Here is a 17,990-nt window from a genome sequence, read left to right on the forward strand (position 1 = left end):
AGAGAGGTCACAACAGCGATTTTCAGATCATGCAAAATAAATATTGTGTTACTCTTTTACTCCCCTGAGACTTCATAGTATAGATTGCACTAATTGATGCTGTGCCTATGCTTAATTTTCTGGCTTTCAATAATAAAAGATGTATGTTTTCCTGTGATCTAGCTGACCCTTTTTGCGTAGCTTAAAAACATGCAATTTGTGTATTGTTTCAGTAAAAGGTATACTTCATAACCTTTTTAGAAAGTTGGAGTACTTCCAGAACTGAAGGGGTAAAGCAGTCTTACTCTTTATGGTTCTGTAATGTACCTTAGGAATTCTACCCATTCTTACCCAAGAGGTACCAATGTAAAACCACTTCAACAGATGTGGAGATGTGCTGTGGTATGCTCAGGCCAGGTTGTGCATCTTTTCTTTTTTTCACGTGGAACACTCAATATTAAATTAGGAAAGAGTATAAATATTACAAATAATAGCTCAATAATAGCATTTAAAAATAAATCACAGTGGTTCTGGGGTATGGTTATTGTTATTTTGTTTTCTCAGGTTGAGTTGGATTGCTTGTATCATACCTGTACCCTTGGTCTCACCTGCAATTTTTAGTTGAATTTAAACTTACCCAGGATCATTCAACTGACTGTGATGCTGTTGTGAATTCCTGAGCCAATACTGCTCTAATACACTTTTCTAAATTAAATTTTTTTCCAGAGAGTTAGCTCAGCAACCTGGAAAAAGTTTCTTTTGGAATTACAATAACTATTTAATTGCTGAAGAAGATAATTGATAAAGAGGACTTCTAGGAGCTGGTTTACTTGTCTCTGAATAAAATACATGTTGTCAATTCACTTGATTGAGTGATAAAAGTCAAAGGCCATAAGGACCACAAGTTTTCTCGAAGTTGTGGCCAACCCAGGAGAATATTTTGCAGCTGAGTCTGATGGAGGTTAAACTGACATGGGACTTGGTAATTGCTTCAAAGCAGAGGCACAATCCAGCCCTCAGCCTCTCCAGCAAATGAAGTCTCAGCAGGGCTCATGCCTGGGGGATCTGTTAGTTGGTTCAGACAGCTGAGCTCTGTCAGGAGCTTTGTGATAACCATTCCCTTTCTGTCCAGTGCACAAACCCACTTGCATAACTTGGAGCAGAGAGTACATTAAATTTGCTCTAATTTGAATGCAAAATCACATTGTTTACTGCCCGTAATTAATTTTAACATAACTGAAAGGCTTGCCACTAAAGTAATTTTAGACTGCATTTACCAATCACTTTACCATAAACAATTACAGTGTCTCTTTAGAACTGGGAAATTATCTTGCTTTTTTTTCCTAAGAAAAAGCACAGAACTGGTAATGGAATGTAATAGACAAATGGTAAATTAATTGCCTCTTTTTTTGGCAGTTTTTTTTTCTTATGGTATTGTGTAAATTATTCTTTTTTTATTGGTAGTTGAAGGCAACCATAAACTTCTGTCTCACTTCCATTACTGACCTGTAATATGGTTTGAGTCTTCTTGTTCTGGAGACTTTTGTTCCTAGGCACTTCTTTTCTTTGAAGTTACTGAATCTTCAGGTTTGGGGACTTGCCCATATGCCACAAGCACCAGGAAGACTTTTCATAGATGTCATTTAAGTTTCAGAAAAAAGTTATTTGTAGTTAGGATGAAGAGGTAATAATGTATGACAACGTGCCCTTACAAATCAGGAATTCTTTTACTTTAAAATTTGAAAAGTCTGGATAATTGAATAATCATTTTGCATCTTCTCTCTTTCTGCATGGATATTGATTAAAAGAATTATCTCATTTCAGCAAACACCAAGTCTCACTGTAAAAGTTCAAAGCATCAGGATGTGTGTTCATATTCAAAATATTTGTCTCAAGCACAGTCCAAACATCATCCACTGAGGGTTACTTTGTCTGCTGGAGTCATAGAGCTGACAGAGCTGCAGGATGAAGAATAATTGCAATGCTAAGGGGGACAGTGGGATGAAATATTACAAGTACACAACATTTACTTCAAACAATTTTGTTATTCAGAGGCAATTTATTTTAAGATTTTGCTAAAATGATGTACCAAAGCTTTTATAAATAGTATATATAGTCTTCTTTTCTGTAACCAATTTTTAAATTAGTTCTTTTCTTGTTTTAGGAAGGAACAACCAAAATTGGAAGAAGTGACTCAGACCAAGATCAAGACATTGGTAAGAGTGATATTACAATTTATTGTGTGATAGGGTCAAGTCAAACAATGGGGTTACATTTGTCTTGTGTAATAGTGAGGTAGTGCTTCTATTTGTCAAGAAGGTAAGTAGAAGAGATTAATTACTAGTGTTTGCTAAAATATATGATTATTTTTTAAGAGGCCAAAAAGTCAGTGGACTTGACCTAATTGAGATCTCTTCAGAATTCTCTTCTCACTTGTATAATGCTACACTAGAGTTTAAAATCACAATCCTCTTACATCCAAATTCTCTGATGTTCTATCCTAAACTAGTGGCACAAGTAATCACAAGATATTGAAAATGCTTTTCAACTCTACTTGTTCAGAATATTTTAGATATAAAGTTGAAAATATTTAGAATATATCTTATTTAATTTAGTTTTTGCTTTTAATTTTAGCAGTCCATTGAGGAGCTAGATACTGTGATAGAGAACTGAAATTTTATATTGAAATTGGAAAATCTGTGGAATTTCAGGTTTGGTTAAGTTCTGCTAAGCTTGTTTGTGTTTGATTATTTTTTGCTAGTAGATTAGTCAACTATAAACAATTAGTACCATTATTCAGTAAGAAAATTCAACATAATGGAAGACTATGCACATCAGCTCACAAATCTGAAGGTGATATAACCAGAAATAACTCAATATTTTCAGTAGTGAGTTTCAATAATGAGTTTTTTCTATGATTAAGTATTTACTTGTTTTGCACGTGATATGGTTCTCTGGGGTATGCATAGTGTCAAACAGTGTGTGGTACTCCTTCCTGAGGACAACAGGGCAGCCCCAAGCCCTTCAGCAGGTGGGATAAATCTCTGTGCTGTAGTTCTGCAGGGCCAGTGGATTGAGAGGAACCACTGTTGGATAGAGAACCACGGGGGGATCGTGACCCTGCGGCCGGTGCCCGGCGCGCGCTGCTCCGTCAACGGCTCCGAGGTGTCCGGATCCTGCCGCCTCTCACAGGGTCAGGTTTGCTCATCCTGGGGATGAACCTGCCTTATCTCTGCTGTCTAGACCTAGAATTTATGGGACTTGAGCAAAGAAACCTCTCTGCTGCCAGCTCCACAAGGTTTGCTCCATGAGCTGGGATAAATCAATTAAGCTCCCCGCAGAAGTAAAATTAAAACTTTGGTGACAATATTCTGCCTCCTTTTGGCAGCAGCAGTCTGTAGGTTTCTGAAAAGGGAAGATGTGCTCTCAGAGACAGTATTGTGGAAAGTAGGCTGACTCTGAGCTGACTGGCCACTGAAAGGGTTTTTGGCAATTATATAATATGGTTGAAACAACCTTCAGCTTGTTCACAGTGTATTTAGGTGGAAGCTGGTAGCCACTAAGTCATGCACTATGACAAATGAATTCAGATTAAATGGATTGGGCTTCCATACTTTTAGGTTCTTTAAAGTAACAGTCCAGCTTCTGGGAACTTGCAGTGATCTAGATTCTTAATAATATAGTGTAAGAACAAGTTTTCAGCGGTGGGTTGGTTGTGGTTTTGGTATGAAGTCATGCTGGCCTTTAATGTGAACCGGGAATTTACAGTTAAATTTAGTCTGAAGAGAGATTCAAGATTAGTTTGCTTGGATGCTGTCATTTCAGATCAATTACTCTGCCATTCCACAGTGGCAAATTTTAAAAATAGTTCTCTGTTCTGTGATTTACAGAAAGCTGCTGGTCAGATTTTTAACCTACTATTCTATAGTAGTTTGATGAATTGTGTCTCTGTAACTAATTATTTTGGTTCCACAGGTGCGCTTGTTGTCCTTGGCAAATCTCATAAGTTTAGATTCAATCACCCAGCAGAAGCTGCTATCTTAAGACTAAGAAGATCAGTAAGTTCTAAAACTGGTTTTCTCTCCTATTTTTTTCCTTTTTTTCTCCTATTTTTTTTTCTTCTTAAAAGCCATCCTGATAAAGATAATATTTCATCTCATCATCATATTCACTTGCTTCATTTTTTCTATCTAATGGTCTGTAATGACACTAAACCTTTTGTGGGAGGACACTTCCTTCAGATGTGCTTAGCAAAAATGATGCAGATCCCTTGAATAATTTAGTGTTTCCTATTTCTAGTCATGACTACAGTAGGATTGAAACAAAAAGGCAGAATGCTGCTGTGAAAAGTTAAGAATCTTTCCACATTTGACAGTTTTCTGAGTTGTCTTCCATCTCTGTCGTTTCACTGTCTTGAATGAAGAAATGGAAAATTTATGGATTAAGTACTCAAGTGTTGTTGACTCTGAAAGCACTTAATTGTTACATCAGAAATAGATAAAATGCTCTTGGCATGTTAAGCTCAGGAACTAATTACTGTTGGATATTATTTGGTTGGTTAGTTCAATAATGTGTAAGAAATGGGGTAATTCTTAAAATTACTGACAAATATAACTAAAAACCTTACTTAAAAAAAATACAAGTTTTGTCATTTAGGAGTTAATCATCTTAACAACTGATATTAGCAAGGGTCTACTTTTTAAAATGGATTTTCATTTACTAATGTTTTATACTTTCCACTCTTAAATCCTTTTGTACTCACTTTGAGATAAGGGGCTTTACCTCTGTTTGTTTTCATTCTTAATTTCTTGATTAATGAAGCATTCAAATAGAGCTGCAAAAAGAGATGTGCTCAGTAACAAATACTTAATTTTGCTAATTATCAAAGACTAAGCAGTGTGAGATTATAAACTCCCATGGGAAGGATTATACAACCTTGCACACAGTAGTTAACAATGACAGTACTAATGATACATTGGAAGTTCCTGGGTTGCTGTGATTTTTAAAAATTCCTGTCCTATGTTGTGTGCTTTCTGTAGATTAATGAAACCCCACCCCCTCTGAGTCATGGAGCTTTGGACTGGCTCAATTTGGATGGAAGTTGCATCAATTCTCCACATTATATCCTTTCTTCTTTCTACAAGTAAGTTTAAAACTAAGGAAAAGCAACAGAACAAACAATTTCTCTTGTGGGATGATATCTGAAATAAGGCATTTGATTCAGACAAAAGTAAGCTGTATACAGAATAACATTCATCACGTTTTTAATATATATTATATATATATATATATATATATATATAATATATATTATAGTCAAATAAAAGTGTCAGAGAAAATACATTGGCCAGCTAACTAATACAGAGCATTAAGATATACAAGCAACAAACCTGCAAAATCATTTATTGATGCTCAGTTAAGAAAATGCCTCATATGAGACTGTCACCCTTAATTCAATTCACTTCTTTACAGCTAATCTATAATTTTTACAATATCATTGCTTCAATGCACAGAATGGCTTTTTCAGGATATGATTTAACCAAGTTAATTATTACCAATTGACTTTCACTACTAATTTTTTGTGGAAATCAGAAGGTTTGTTCATAAATTGCCTTTAGTTCAAGTCCTCATTGAGCCCTTCATCTCAGAAAGCCAATGTAATTCCTTGTTTGTTTTTTTTAAACTCAGCAGTAAATAAGGCTTATACTGCTTTCAGAGTGTTGAAGAGCTGCTCATACTCAGTGTTTAGGATTGGTGTGATGAAGGTAGTGATTAACATGTATCAGGAAAATGAATTCTGTTTGTGTTTCAGTTCATAACAGCAAAAATAGAATATTATGGAATTAAATGTAATTGGGTTATTTTTCCTTTTTAATTCTTCCCAGCCTGGCCCATTCAATTAACCTGTTTAAGGCAAGAAACAGCCATCTTCTCATTCATATCTGCTGATGGTTCTGCTTCTTGCTAGGGTGTTTTTGGTGGGTAACATACTGGGAATCTTTTACCTCTTTCTAGAGGAAGTATTTAATCTCATTTTTATGAGCATATAATATCCCTGTTTTAAATATCTTTCATGCTTCTAATCAAGTGGTTTGCTTTCCACCTTGTGGATAGTGTGGTTTTATATGTTCTCTTTAAGGTATCTAATCTCTGCATTTGCTTTTCATTTGCTGCAGTGCTACTTTCCTATACAAAACATTCCTTCTTTTTTTTCTTTACTGAACAACATTTTACACATCATTGCTATTCTTTTCTTAGGAAAAATTACAAACAATTTAAAAAATAAGGGTTTGTCTAATGACCTTCAAATATACACACCAAGGTGCTTTTCATGTTGCTAAAACATTAGTTGTGAAGTTTTGTCACAAGTTTTTTAATCAACCTAGAAAAACCCAAAGAAAGCCAGAAGCATTATGAATAGTTTATCACAAATGTGCAATTAGTGAAGTTTTCTTGCCTTTTTCCCCAAATACTTATGATTTTCTATTTTTATTTTTGCAGTCGAAAATGTAGAAACTGTGAAGAAAACAAATGTTCTCTTAAACCAAGGTAAGGATATCAAGGTGTCTAAATCATGATTAAATTCTTGACACCTTTAGCTTTGCCTTTCTCCTGTGCTACAGTGATTTCCTCTGGAAGAGTTGGAAGCTAAGACTTAAAGCTTTAATTCAAATTATTTTATCATACTGGAACAAGAATCTGTACATGAAACTGATTTACAGGCAAGGTTCTGCAACCATGTGAGATCTTGTGCAAATGGTTTGCATCTTTGTTGCATGTGTAGAGTGCATTTAAAAGCCATAACTCTTTACTCTGAAGTTGCCACCAATTTCCAATATAAAAACTCTAAATGTATTAGATTTAGTGCCAGTAGTAGGTACTAGGAGTACTCATTAGTATTTTGGAAATTGCTTGGATAAATTCTGGAGAGAATAAAACTGCTTTAGGGAAAAGTAAAAAAAAAAATTAATTCCTAGCATAGAATGTGGTTCATTCCTGCAAAGAAACACAGCAGCTGCAAACAGAAATAATTCAGAAATTGTTGAGTTTCCATGAGTTTAAGCTCCTTTTTCATCAGGAACTGTTGGTACTTTGCTTTCTTCTGGATTTTTTATTTCAGATCCTATCAATATATTACAGTAAGGATTATTGATGATATGAGTCTTATCTCCCATGCTGTCAGTATGATGACATTTTTCTCATCTGCCTTTTATGGGTTGAATTACTAGTTCAGCTTTTAATTGTACATTAAAATATTTTGAGAAATGAAAGGAAAAACTATTTTCTACCACTGCACACCCATATTGAAACTTTAGGCATTGTGAGTCATTATACTCTTACTTGGTTGCTTGCTCATACAACCTACTCATAAGAACCCCAGCACTACAAATTTCTAATGTTTGCAACATACAGAAGGCTTGTGAATGCCATCAGTTATCATATTACATCACCACAAATAAGTAGATAATATAAGTCTTTCTCCTGCCATTGCCTTAATACCATACTGCATATAAATAAAAACTCTGATTTTTATTGTTTTGCTGGTTTGGAAAAAAAAAACCCACAGGATTTTTTCCATTAGAATTCAGTGGTATACCAGTACACTAAATTATTTAGCTGCTTGGAACATGCTTGAAATCCCTTTCCTTGAACAAATCCCTTTCCTAACCAACACTGTTAAACTGGGAAGGGGGGTGGAATTCAATACAGCATGACCAACATATTTATTATTCTAATGTCGTATAGTTAACTTGTCCAACTAATACTTGTAAAATACTCTGAGTTCTCACTGACAGCTTTCATTTGAGAACCTCAAAGTTATCTAAGAAAACAAACAAAAAAAAAGGTTAAAGAAAACTTCTGCTTCTATTAAAAGATACCTCAAATATTCTATTTCACAGAGAAATGCACTGTGTCAGTTACAGCAACTTTACAATTTACAGCAGACTTGTGTATAGTGGATTAGCTATTAACTAGTATTATTATTAGCTATTAACTAACTAATTCTATACATAACTGACATTGTGAAGGGAAAACCTGTGTTAGCTGAACTGGAATTTAAAGAGGCAGCATTGACCTTTATTGGAGAATGTGGCTGTGTCTTGTGCCTGGGACTCTTGGCCAAAAAGAGGTCTGTTTCAGAGATATATTTAAAGGGGTGCCCTAAATAAGTCATTGCCTTACTGTTATTTTGGGGGCTTTGGCAAAGAAAAAGAGGTTTTGCATAAAAAGGCTAAAAAAACCACACACGAAACAGGTCAATGTGCTTTTTCTGTAAGCAAACCAGGTAATCTAAAATAAAAATCTAAATGATCCTTCACTTGATGATAATTTCTGTGAAGAGGATTACTATGTGTGTACATCTCCAAAGACCCCTTATTTCTAAAGGTTTCTGACTCTGCTGGCCATTTGGACTGACTTCTGGCTCTCACCTCCTGCCCACCACTGCCCAGCTTTTGCTGTGAATTCTGTGAGTGGCATTCCTTCGGGAGGCTGCAGGAGGTGACAGCACAAGGTCTGGTATCTCCTTCGTTGCTCTTCCCTTTGCTTTAGGGAAGAGGAGGGAGAGGTTTGGGCAGCAGCAGATGCAGATCCAGTGGTGCCTGCTGCTGCTCCGAGCCCCTGCAGGAAGAGCCCTGGACTGGACACAGGAAGAGGGGGAGGATAGGGCTGGGGAGGGTGGGGGAAGCTGTGTAGATGTGTGTTAGTGGATAGGCTTGTAACTCTAACTTGTGACTGCTCCCAGTGTGGGCTTTGCAAGGGCACAAAATGCCTAGCCAGCATCTCTTTTTCTGCTTTATTTTTAACTCTTTTTCCCCTTGGGAAAAATAATTTGTGAAAGACAAATAGGACTTGAACACTAGGCAGTCGAAAAGATGGAGATGCTAACTTGATGGATGTTTTCTTGGAGAAGACTGGCAAATTTCAGCTTTTACCAGAAGCAATTATTTTTCGCTGTAGTTTCCTTATTTGAGCCTTAGGATTTTGTTGCAGCAGGTATTCAGGCTCACCACAGAGCTATTGCTGCCATAGTTACTGGAAGCTGCATTATGCTGTAGCAGCCGCCAGCCTCTGCATCAGCAGCACAAGTGTTTGGGGAAGAGGGGAGGAGAATTGCACAATAGGATCCCAGAGAGCAGGCAACAAAACCGGCTGGGAAAAATGTGGATTTACAGATGGTTCATTTAGCATGCATCCTGCAAACTTTGGAGAGAAAAATGAGGTGGAAAAGCAACCCGGCAGAATTGGTATAATGTGTATGTTTTCTTAGTAATTTGTGATTATCTTTAGTTTAGGGTTGGTGTCTTTTTGTTGTCTTTTTGTTGTCATTTTACTTGCAGCTTTTAATGGTTTATTTGGAGGAGGGGGTAGCTGCTGACACTTCTTGCTGCATTTGGTACACCCAGAAATCTGCATGCTTTTATGAAATTCTCTGCAGAATTGCTTTTTTTTAATATGCTGTATGCTAGAGTATATTGATCCTGTGAAACCAAGACTTCATGTATGTCTTGATGCCTACAGAAATGAAGCTGTTTCTCTCATTTTTGTCCTGAGGTTGTTTTATTTTCTGCTAGAACTGTACTGACTGTAGATTGCTTATGTGGAAAAGCAGGAATATGAGCAACAGCATGCTGTGCTTTTTTGCTGTATCTCATAGTATTCCAGTGTTTCATGTCTGAATTTAACAGTAAATTTGATTTAAGATTTTTTAGGTGAAAAAAATCTCTCGTACTTCTTACAAAATCTGGCTTAATGCCTATGTTAACTGGTTTGATACTTGTTATTAGTTTAGTCATACAAACACATATTATACAAACTGATTGCTCTTTGAATTGCTTATTAGGTGATTCAGCTATGAAAAGTGCATGAATCTGTTATTTTCTTTCTGGACCATTCTCATTGTTTTTGTTAGTTATGTTATTTCCATAAACCAGCAGAAGTGTGCTGATATGACATAGCATGTTCAAAGGTAGAAAGGGAACATTCTGACTTCATGTTCTTGGTTTCATCAGTTTCTGTGTGAGACAGATCTGTATCCCAAACTAGCCAGTCATTCTGCTCTCATAATCAGTGTTTCCCAGCCAGAGGAAAACATCCTCTTGCATTTGTGTATTATGTAAGTGGCTCTGTGTGGGTTTTCATTATCTTTTTGTTCCACTTCAGAAAACTCTCTGTAAGAAGCAGCTTCATAAAAAGGTATTTAATGTTCAGTCTCTGTATTCAGACCTGGCTTTACTGCTCTGCCTGATTTTTGCTTTGTACTCTAAAAATTAGGAAATGAAGCAGAGACACTGAAATAACAGCAGAACTGAAATTTGTATATATAACTGGAACAACAGTATTTTATTACAGAGACTTTAACCTTACAGAGGGAGAATTGTACCAACTAGCTACATCACCTAAACAAAAGCAGAAGGAATACTGCAGTGATTGCTGTGCTGTGTTAGTTTTTCCAAGGTTTAAAGTGGAGTATGGCTGCTCCTCTGTACTCTGCTTTTCTGGGGTGTAGTCATGATATGGAGCTGTGATTAATACCATCAGTTTGGCCTGCCTCGTGCTCTGCTGTGTGCAAACACACAGGGCTGTTGGAAAGGATCTCACAGATTCATGATAGCTCAGCAAAAAGCCATTACTACACATGTGAGGGAATATGCTAGTGCTGCTGAGAGCAAACAGCACACTGCCACGTGCAGTAGTTGTATTGCTTATTCTCTTACTCTTTAATGTGGGGGTAGGGGCAGTTTCAGCAAGGTTGGAAAGTATAGGAAAACCTTGTGACCCAACTGTTAGATGTTACCTAACCAGCCCTGCAGGCATTGTTAGGTCTTTGGATTGAAATGCAACACTGAGTTGTTTCATGTACTTAAATGTTCTGGGTTTCAGTTTGTAAACAGTTTGAACTCTGATAAGTCAGTTTTATGGGAAGATTGGCTGAGAGGTAAAAGTCATGGTTAGGAAGAATGAGAGATATTTTATCAGAGGAATTTTATCTAGTTTTAGTAAGCAGTTGCAGAACAAGATTCTTTCTCTACTGTTTTAGTGTCATGCTTCTTTACAGCCTGCTGGCAATGATTTACTCACTTTCCTCAGTCTCATGCAGAATGATGCTAATAATGATAAATTAATAGAAATCAGCTTTCTGATATTTGACTTTCTGATGTTTGGTAATGCTAGTGGATCCCCATTACTTCTCTTGGATGAATCTACTTTGCTTCTTCCACACGTGTCTCAGACAAAGCAACCTGCCCAAGGTCATGTGCGACCAGTGACAAATTTAGATTCATATTTTTCAACTTTCATAGGGATCAGAGCTTTCATATGCTTGTTAGTAGAACAGGTGAAAGAGTATCTTGTCACCAGACTCTGCAGAGAGGCTGTCAGCTTTAGTGCAAAGGCATCTAGAGGCACTCCTCCTCCTGAAGACCTTGCAGGCCAAGGATGTGAAAGCACAGAAGTCATGTAACTGCTCCTAAATCAGAAGTGTTTTGTCCCAGATCAGTACTTCAACCTCCAGATTATGTGGCTGCTCCATTAGAAAACATGGAAGACAACCTCAAAGCTGCAAGGCTCCCTGAGAGTTACCATTGAAACCATGGCAGCTTTTCCTAAATGAGATACCTCAGATTTAATATTGTGTTTGGAAAGTGGTTCTTCTTTAGTGAACCAGTCTTGCTTTAACCTCTGAGTTTGTCCCCCTGTGGTTGGTGGTGTTACAAATACCTGAACAGCTGGAGATTTGTAATTGCCACAGGAGCCTTTCAGTGCTGCAGTGTCAATTCAAACCTACTTCAGCTGAATGAGAAATGAGGCATCCCACTTCTATTTCCTGGGGATCAATTAAAGTTTATCCAAGAGGGAAAAATTACAAATCACAGGGTATTGACATCTTTGTAGTTGAGCCAAGGACAAATAGATCTTGGACCTGCATAGTCTCATAATCTGTTTGTGTGGGTGACAAATAGACACAAACCATTTAGCAGATGGCAGCAGCAAAGTTTGTACTGTGTTTGCACCATGACAGACAGCTGAACAGAAGATTTCAGTTACTCTCAGCATTCCATTTACATAAACATTAAAACAAAACAGAATTCTGTTTTTCTTGTGTGAGCAAGATTCATAGTAATATTGTAAGTTATTGAAAAATATTAAAGCTTTTATGTACTGTGGCTTTCCTACTACTTCTTATGAAGTGAAATGTGTGTACCATGTAAAAGTACTCCAGGAGTTTTGTAGATTTTGGCTGCTTAATTATTTCATCTGTTCTGTTTGCTAAACTATGCCACAAAATCAAGTTTTTGCTGTGGAAATGGTTGCTTTCAACACATGCTTACATTTCTAAATCAAGATGGTAAATTATTCCTGTGTAGAAAAGGTCAAACACTCTTTTCATACAGGTGACCTTGTATTGGTAATGATTTTATAAACTACATTATACTTCCAAAAATTTCCTTTGAAATTATATTTTTGGAGGTTTTTTGACCTTCAGGAACTCTTTAGGATTTTGATGTCTTTGATTGTCTTAGAAGTATAATAAATACATTATTTACTTTCTTAGTAAAATATAATTAAAACATTTTTTCAAGACTCAAAGATTTAATTTTCTGCAGTTATATATAAAAATGCAGTATTTTGCAGGCAAAGATCATATATAATCTTTAGATATAATCTAACTTTAATGTTAAGAGTTTCTTGATGACAGCATGTGGAGAAGTAGAATATATATTCCTTTCAGAGGGCCAAGGTATCTTGAATTTTATAATGAATTATGGTTAAAATAGATACTATTTTGATTGTTGTTTCATGTGTGTAAAATTTTGGCACACAGTCAGGAGCCAAACATCTTGGAGAAGACTGTAAAGCAGTTTTTCACAGGCTTATCACTTCTCTGATCACAATTCTGCTCCAAATATAGAAGCAGTAACCTGATACAGTTCTTGCATCCAATGGAGATTTGGGTGATCAAGGTCTTTCCTTGGCACTGCCAGAGACTGTCACTGTAATCCTGATAATGCCTGTAAATATTTCTAGGTTGAAGTTTTTGATCTGAAAAAAATAATGTTGGCCATTTCTGTAAAGCACTTTGAAGTATTTAGATGACAAATACCTTACATAGTGGTTATAAAATTTTATAATTTAAAAACAACCCCTTACCCAGTTTCATTTATGGAAGACTATGGCAAAATGGAAAGTGACAATATTTTTTAAAATTCCTTTTACTATTATCTTTTTGGATATGGAATTACCATATCTGGATATATATACTAGATAATGGAATTACCTGCTTCACTAGTGGAGCTTTCATGTTTTCTGGTATTTATGACACTTAGAGGGTTGCAGCCTGCTGTGAGGTGCATAAACACAGCTATGAATTTTTGGCATGATGCATCCTCATTGAACAAAACAACATCTGGAAAGTTGTCTGTCTTTCTTTAGTAAGATGACTTGTTTTACTACAAATAATATTTGTTTCTGATTTAAATTCACTGTCAACATTTCTAACAGCAGAGAAATAGATGCTGTCCATGAAGAGTACAAGCAGAAACTGAGAGACCAGGAAGCTTTCCACAGAAAACAAATTCAACGACAGCAGCTCTATGTCGAGGACTTGAAGCAACAGATTCTGAGAGGACAGATCAAAGCAGAGCAGGAACTAGAAAATGACCAAGCACTCATCAACCAGCAAATCCAAGAAAGTGGGTGCCTGCCTCTTCCCCTGCTTCAGTTCCCTTCCATTACTGTATGCTTTCATCCTCTCAACATTTTTTTTCCGAGTGATGCTTTTTTTTATGAGTGGAACTTGTATTACGACTAATTACTGGATTTCTGCTCCAATTGCCTTTCCCTTGAGAGCAGTTACTGAGCTTTGATTAACAGAACTAAAGGGCCTCCTTTGCAGTGCCCCAGCAGCACTGTTTAATTAGCACTGCAGGTCATTGCTGGGAGGGACAGCACCAGCCACTCCCCTGCGGCTCTGAGCCTCTCCTCTCCCAATCTCAATCCTGCTTCCCTACAGCAGAGGTTCTGCTGTTCTCTAGTTTGTCTTTTAATGAATTATTTGATCTATGATTCAATGTCTCAGGCCAAAACTTATGCAGTCAGCTATCTTTTAATGATGCCAGCCACAATGAAGAGATTAAAAGGAAATTGTTTTAATGGGATATGGCAGAAGAATATGTAGACAGTATATCAGGAGATTTTCCCCTAAACATCTTTATTTTGTGGCTCTGTAGACTTGTTGTCTGCTTCCCTCTAGTTCTGCTGTTTTCACTGTGTTTATGCAGAGCTTAGCCAGGCAGGTAGTTTTTGCCAGCCAAATACAATTCTTTGCTTGGCAACCCACCAAAGTTCTTTGCCTTTTCTGTGCCCTCTGTGGCTCAGCTCCTGACAGAGGCAAGTTTGTGAGCACAGATTAATTAGCATCTTAAGCTTGCAGCTCTCTTGCAGGGAAACTTATCTACCAAATATTCTGCTTGCTAAAATCATGCTAGACAGAACACATCTGGAAACAAAGTTGAGAAAAAAAGTTTTGTGTGTAAAAACGCAAAACTTTATTAACATAATTTAACATAATGGCAAAAATGTTCCCCTTTTATCCATAGAGAAACTACAGAGCTAGAATTGCTACCTCTGTGCATGTGCTCTATGCAGAGCTGCCAACATAAGCAGGACAGGAGACTCACTGTGGTGGGGATCACTAATGAAGTGTGTTTAACAAGATCAGTATTCATCAAGCAAGTGATACCTACCATGTCTCTCTGCACTACTGATTTCTTGCATTAGGGAAACTTCCAGAGCCCCAAATTCCTCTCTTGCAGCTCAGCTGTGCAGAGCTGCAGGTAGCCCTCATTCATCACATCAAATTTAAATAGCTCTTAATTTCTGAATTAATTATTATATCCCTGAAAAAGCAATGAAACATTGCTCATTTAGTAAAGGACTGCACATTGAAAGTAAGCTCAGCCAAAAAAAAAAAAAAATGCTGCTAGTGAGACAGCAGTGCTTTGGGAAACTTTGGTTCTTTGAGAAATGCTCCACTTGCAAAGGAACTGGCCTGAGATTTTTACATTGTTTGTTCAGCAATGGATGGGGGTTTTTTGTTTGCTTTGAGAGCTGAATATGTATATTTTTATAGCAGCAAAAAAATCTGCTTCATTAAGAGAACATGCTCAAGCCATCAGATACAACCTGGTCATGGTGATCTCAATAATCCTTTCTTTTGTTACAGTTCATCATAGTTCAGATTGAAGCTGGTGTGCTCTGAAAAACCTCTAAGCACATCCATTCCTTGCATGGAATAAAAGTAGTCATTGCACCCAGGGTCTGAAACAAATCTGCATGGTTCTGTTCTATACTGCATCCTCACTGACTGCAAAGGTCAGGTTCTGAATATTTAGAGAAGACTAAGTGTGTAAGCAGAGGCAGCATATTTTGTTATCAAATTAGGTTAATCACTTGGTATATGAAGGTATTTTACATCTGTGAAGTGTAGGGGTCATTAACAGAAGAGAATCTAATTCCTTTTGTGGAGTAGAGTGGTAATTCTGTGAAAAATACACATTGACTGGTGGTGAGAGCTTATGTTTTTTGAATTGTTTTTCATAATAGCTAAGGGTTGTGTTGGCTTTGCTGCATGTTTGCCATGACGGTATTTGTTTTATTTCATGCACATTTAACTAGTTACCTTTAAGGTCCCTTCCAACCCAAGCCATTTAAAGATTCTGTAATTTTATGATTACATGCTGAGATAGTGGATTTCCATGAGGCTGTTTTGGTAAGGGCTCATTGGGGCAGCCACAGTTGCCAGAGAAAGCAAATTTGTGGCTGTTGCTCTACCACAGCCAGGTGCCACACAGGGATTGTTTTGCTTGGAAAGTCTTCATCTGATGCATGCAGAAAGGCTGTCAGAGCTCTCTGGCAGGTACCCATAGATGACATCCTTGTGGCCTTGTCTGTAACTCACTTGGAAGGCTGCATTCCCATCCTCTGGACTGTGCCTGTCAGCTGCCCTGCAAATGAGGCCCATCCACAGTGGGGCAGAGGGAGGTCCAGCCTCTGGGCTTGCTGAACTTGCCACCAACAGTGAGCACAAAAATTGCCATTTCCTGTGCTAAAAAAAATCCATTAGTATGGCTCTGGGCTCCTTCCTTTGCCATTTCCAGCATGCTGAGGTAAGTGAGAAAAAATACAGGTGGGTTTGTTTTCACTTAGCCAAGTTAAAGAGGAAAGCATAGGAGCAAAAGGGGCAAAGAAATGTTGGTTTACAAACATTTGTGCAACTTCATCCTCTAGTTCCCTTGTTAACACTGCTACCAGTGCACATATGTTCTTTCCCATACAAAATTTACAATATAACTTCAGAATAATTAAAGCAGAAATAGTAGCAGATTTCACAGCAAAAAACTCTAATGAAGTCATACTTCTCTACTGTGAATATATACCCTGTGTCTGAAAAGTGCACAGAGTTGAATTCATGTCTTTTCATGCTTCCACTGTATTTTAACAAAATTGAGGTGATATTAGAGAGTCATCTTTGAGAAACTTGACATTGTCCTACATTTTTCTTACAGAAAAGGTCTTAACCACCAGTCTTTTTAGCTGTATTGGCCAAGCCCCTGTTTATATTCTGCAGTTGCTCCCTGAGTCCCTAACCCAGTGAAGAGGCTTTTAGTTATCAATGAAGTAGAGCAACAGTAGATTTTTCTTGAAATAGTTTGTCAAGTCTCTACTCTACATGCATAAAGATTCTGTTCTCAAATGACCTCTAAAGGCAGATTAAATTAAGAAACAAGATAGTAACAAATAATATTTTCCCTATGATTTTTACTTTCTTTTAACCATTGTTTTGTTTACAGACCAGCAGTGGCTTATAAATGAGAACAAACGTCTGGCTGCTCTTCAGCAGCAGCAGAGGGAGTTTGCAGTGCAAACAGAGTCCACACTGTGTGCAGAGGCTGAGGTGCAGAGCATCCCTGGGCTGGAAACCTGCCTTTCCCTGCTACAGCAGAACAAGAAGAGACTGGTGCAGCTGGAGCTCTTGCAGAGGTACTCCTTGAAAAAGGCTGAAAGAAGCATAAGACGGAAGAAGGTCAAGTTCCGGCTGGAAAGGATAGTCAAGAAGCAGAAGCTGTTGGAAGCCAAGCAAAACCTAGAGCAGCTGGAAGCCAGCTGCTGGCTCAGTGAGGAGTGTGTGAAACACCCCCAAGCCCTAAGTGACAATATTGCTTCATGGTCCTCTTTGGATCACCACTTGCAGAAGAGACAGAAATGGTTGGGTTCCAGCTCCTCGCAGCACAGGCATTTGTTCTGTGACTCATACCTGCCCCAGGTACCCAGGTAAGTTAACATCTGCCACATCCTCTGCACTTTCACAAGTAATGTAAATTCAAGGTGTTTTCACTGGCCACCTATCATCCTGAATGCCTTTCAATGTATTGGAAAAAATCCCCAAATCTGCAATACCAGTGAATCCACTATATTGCATATCAAGCTGGACCTGTTTGTCCTTTTCCTTTGGGTCTGTACAGTACATTCCCTACTTATCTGTTTGAAATGGTCTTTCTCACTTTTTTACATTTCTCTCTCAAGTCTTTCTGCACTTTTTACCTCTTTGAGAAGATTTTTTTTTTAACTTTTCTTGCTGCCTTGTTCAGAGTGTTGGTAAATACTAATTTCTGAACAATTTCATCTTGATTACCATCAAACTCTTCAGAATACAGGTATCTTTGGAGTGATTATGGATAGGATTTTTCTACTGATCAGCCTTTCTCAAGCTAAATAAATATCTCTATGCAAGGCTAAAATGTTTGGATGTTACAGTGTCTATCACAGCATAGTCCTTAGCTATTTTCACAGCAGAAAATAGCTAAATTCTGCTAAGTGAATTTCTGTGACTTAGAACTTTCTTTTATTTTTAATTAACATTTACAGCTACTTGAACCTACAGAGATTCAATATGAAGCTATACCTCATATAATTGAGCTATTTCTTTGTGTGCAGAGCATCTTTCCAGA

The 17,990-nt window shown here is 37.3% G+C and overlaps 1 protein-coding gene across 1 annotated transcript in view; it reads left to right on the forward strand.

Annotated features, from left to right (window-relative positions):
* Positions 1 to 17,990, forward strand: part of STARD9 (StAR related lipid transfer domain containing 9) — a 91,575-nt gene that overhangs the window by 52,889 nt on the left and 20,696 nt on the right. The window contains exons 17-23 of the mRNA XM_056492298.1: positions 2,144 to 2,195; positions 3,035 to 3,172; positions 3,955 to 4,037; positions 5,019 to 5,122; positions 6,481 to 6,528; positions 13,483 to 13,673; positions 16,833 to 17,313. Of these exons, the coding sequence (XP_056348273.1) occupies positions 2,144 to 2,195; positions 3,035 to 3,172; positions 3,955 to 4,037; positions 5,019 to 5,122; positions 6,481 to 6,528; positions 13,483 to 13,673; positions 16,833 to 17,313 (1,097 nt within the window). The remainder of the gene's footprint in view (positions 1 to 2,143; positions 2,196 to 3,034; positions 3,173 to 3,954; positions 4,038 to 5,018; positions 5,123 to 6,480; positions 6,529 to 13,482; positions 13,674 to 16,832; positions 17,314 to 17,990) is intronic.

Source organism: Oenanthe melanoleuca, chromosome 5 (assembly GCF_029582105.1).
Source record: "Oenanthe melanoleuca isolate GR-GAL-2019-014 chromosome 5, OMel1.0, whole genome shotgun sequence".
Classification (NCBI taxonomy): domain Eukaryota; kingdom Metazoa; phylum Chordata; class Aves; order Passeriformes; family Muscicapidae; genus Oenanthe; species Oenanthe melanoleuca.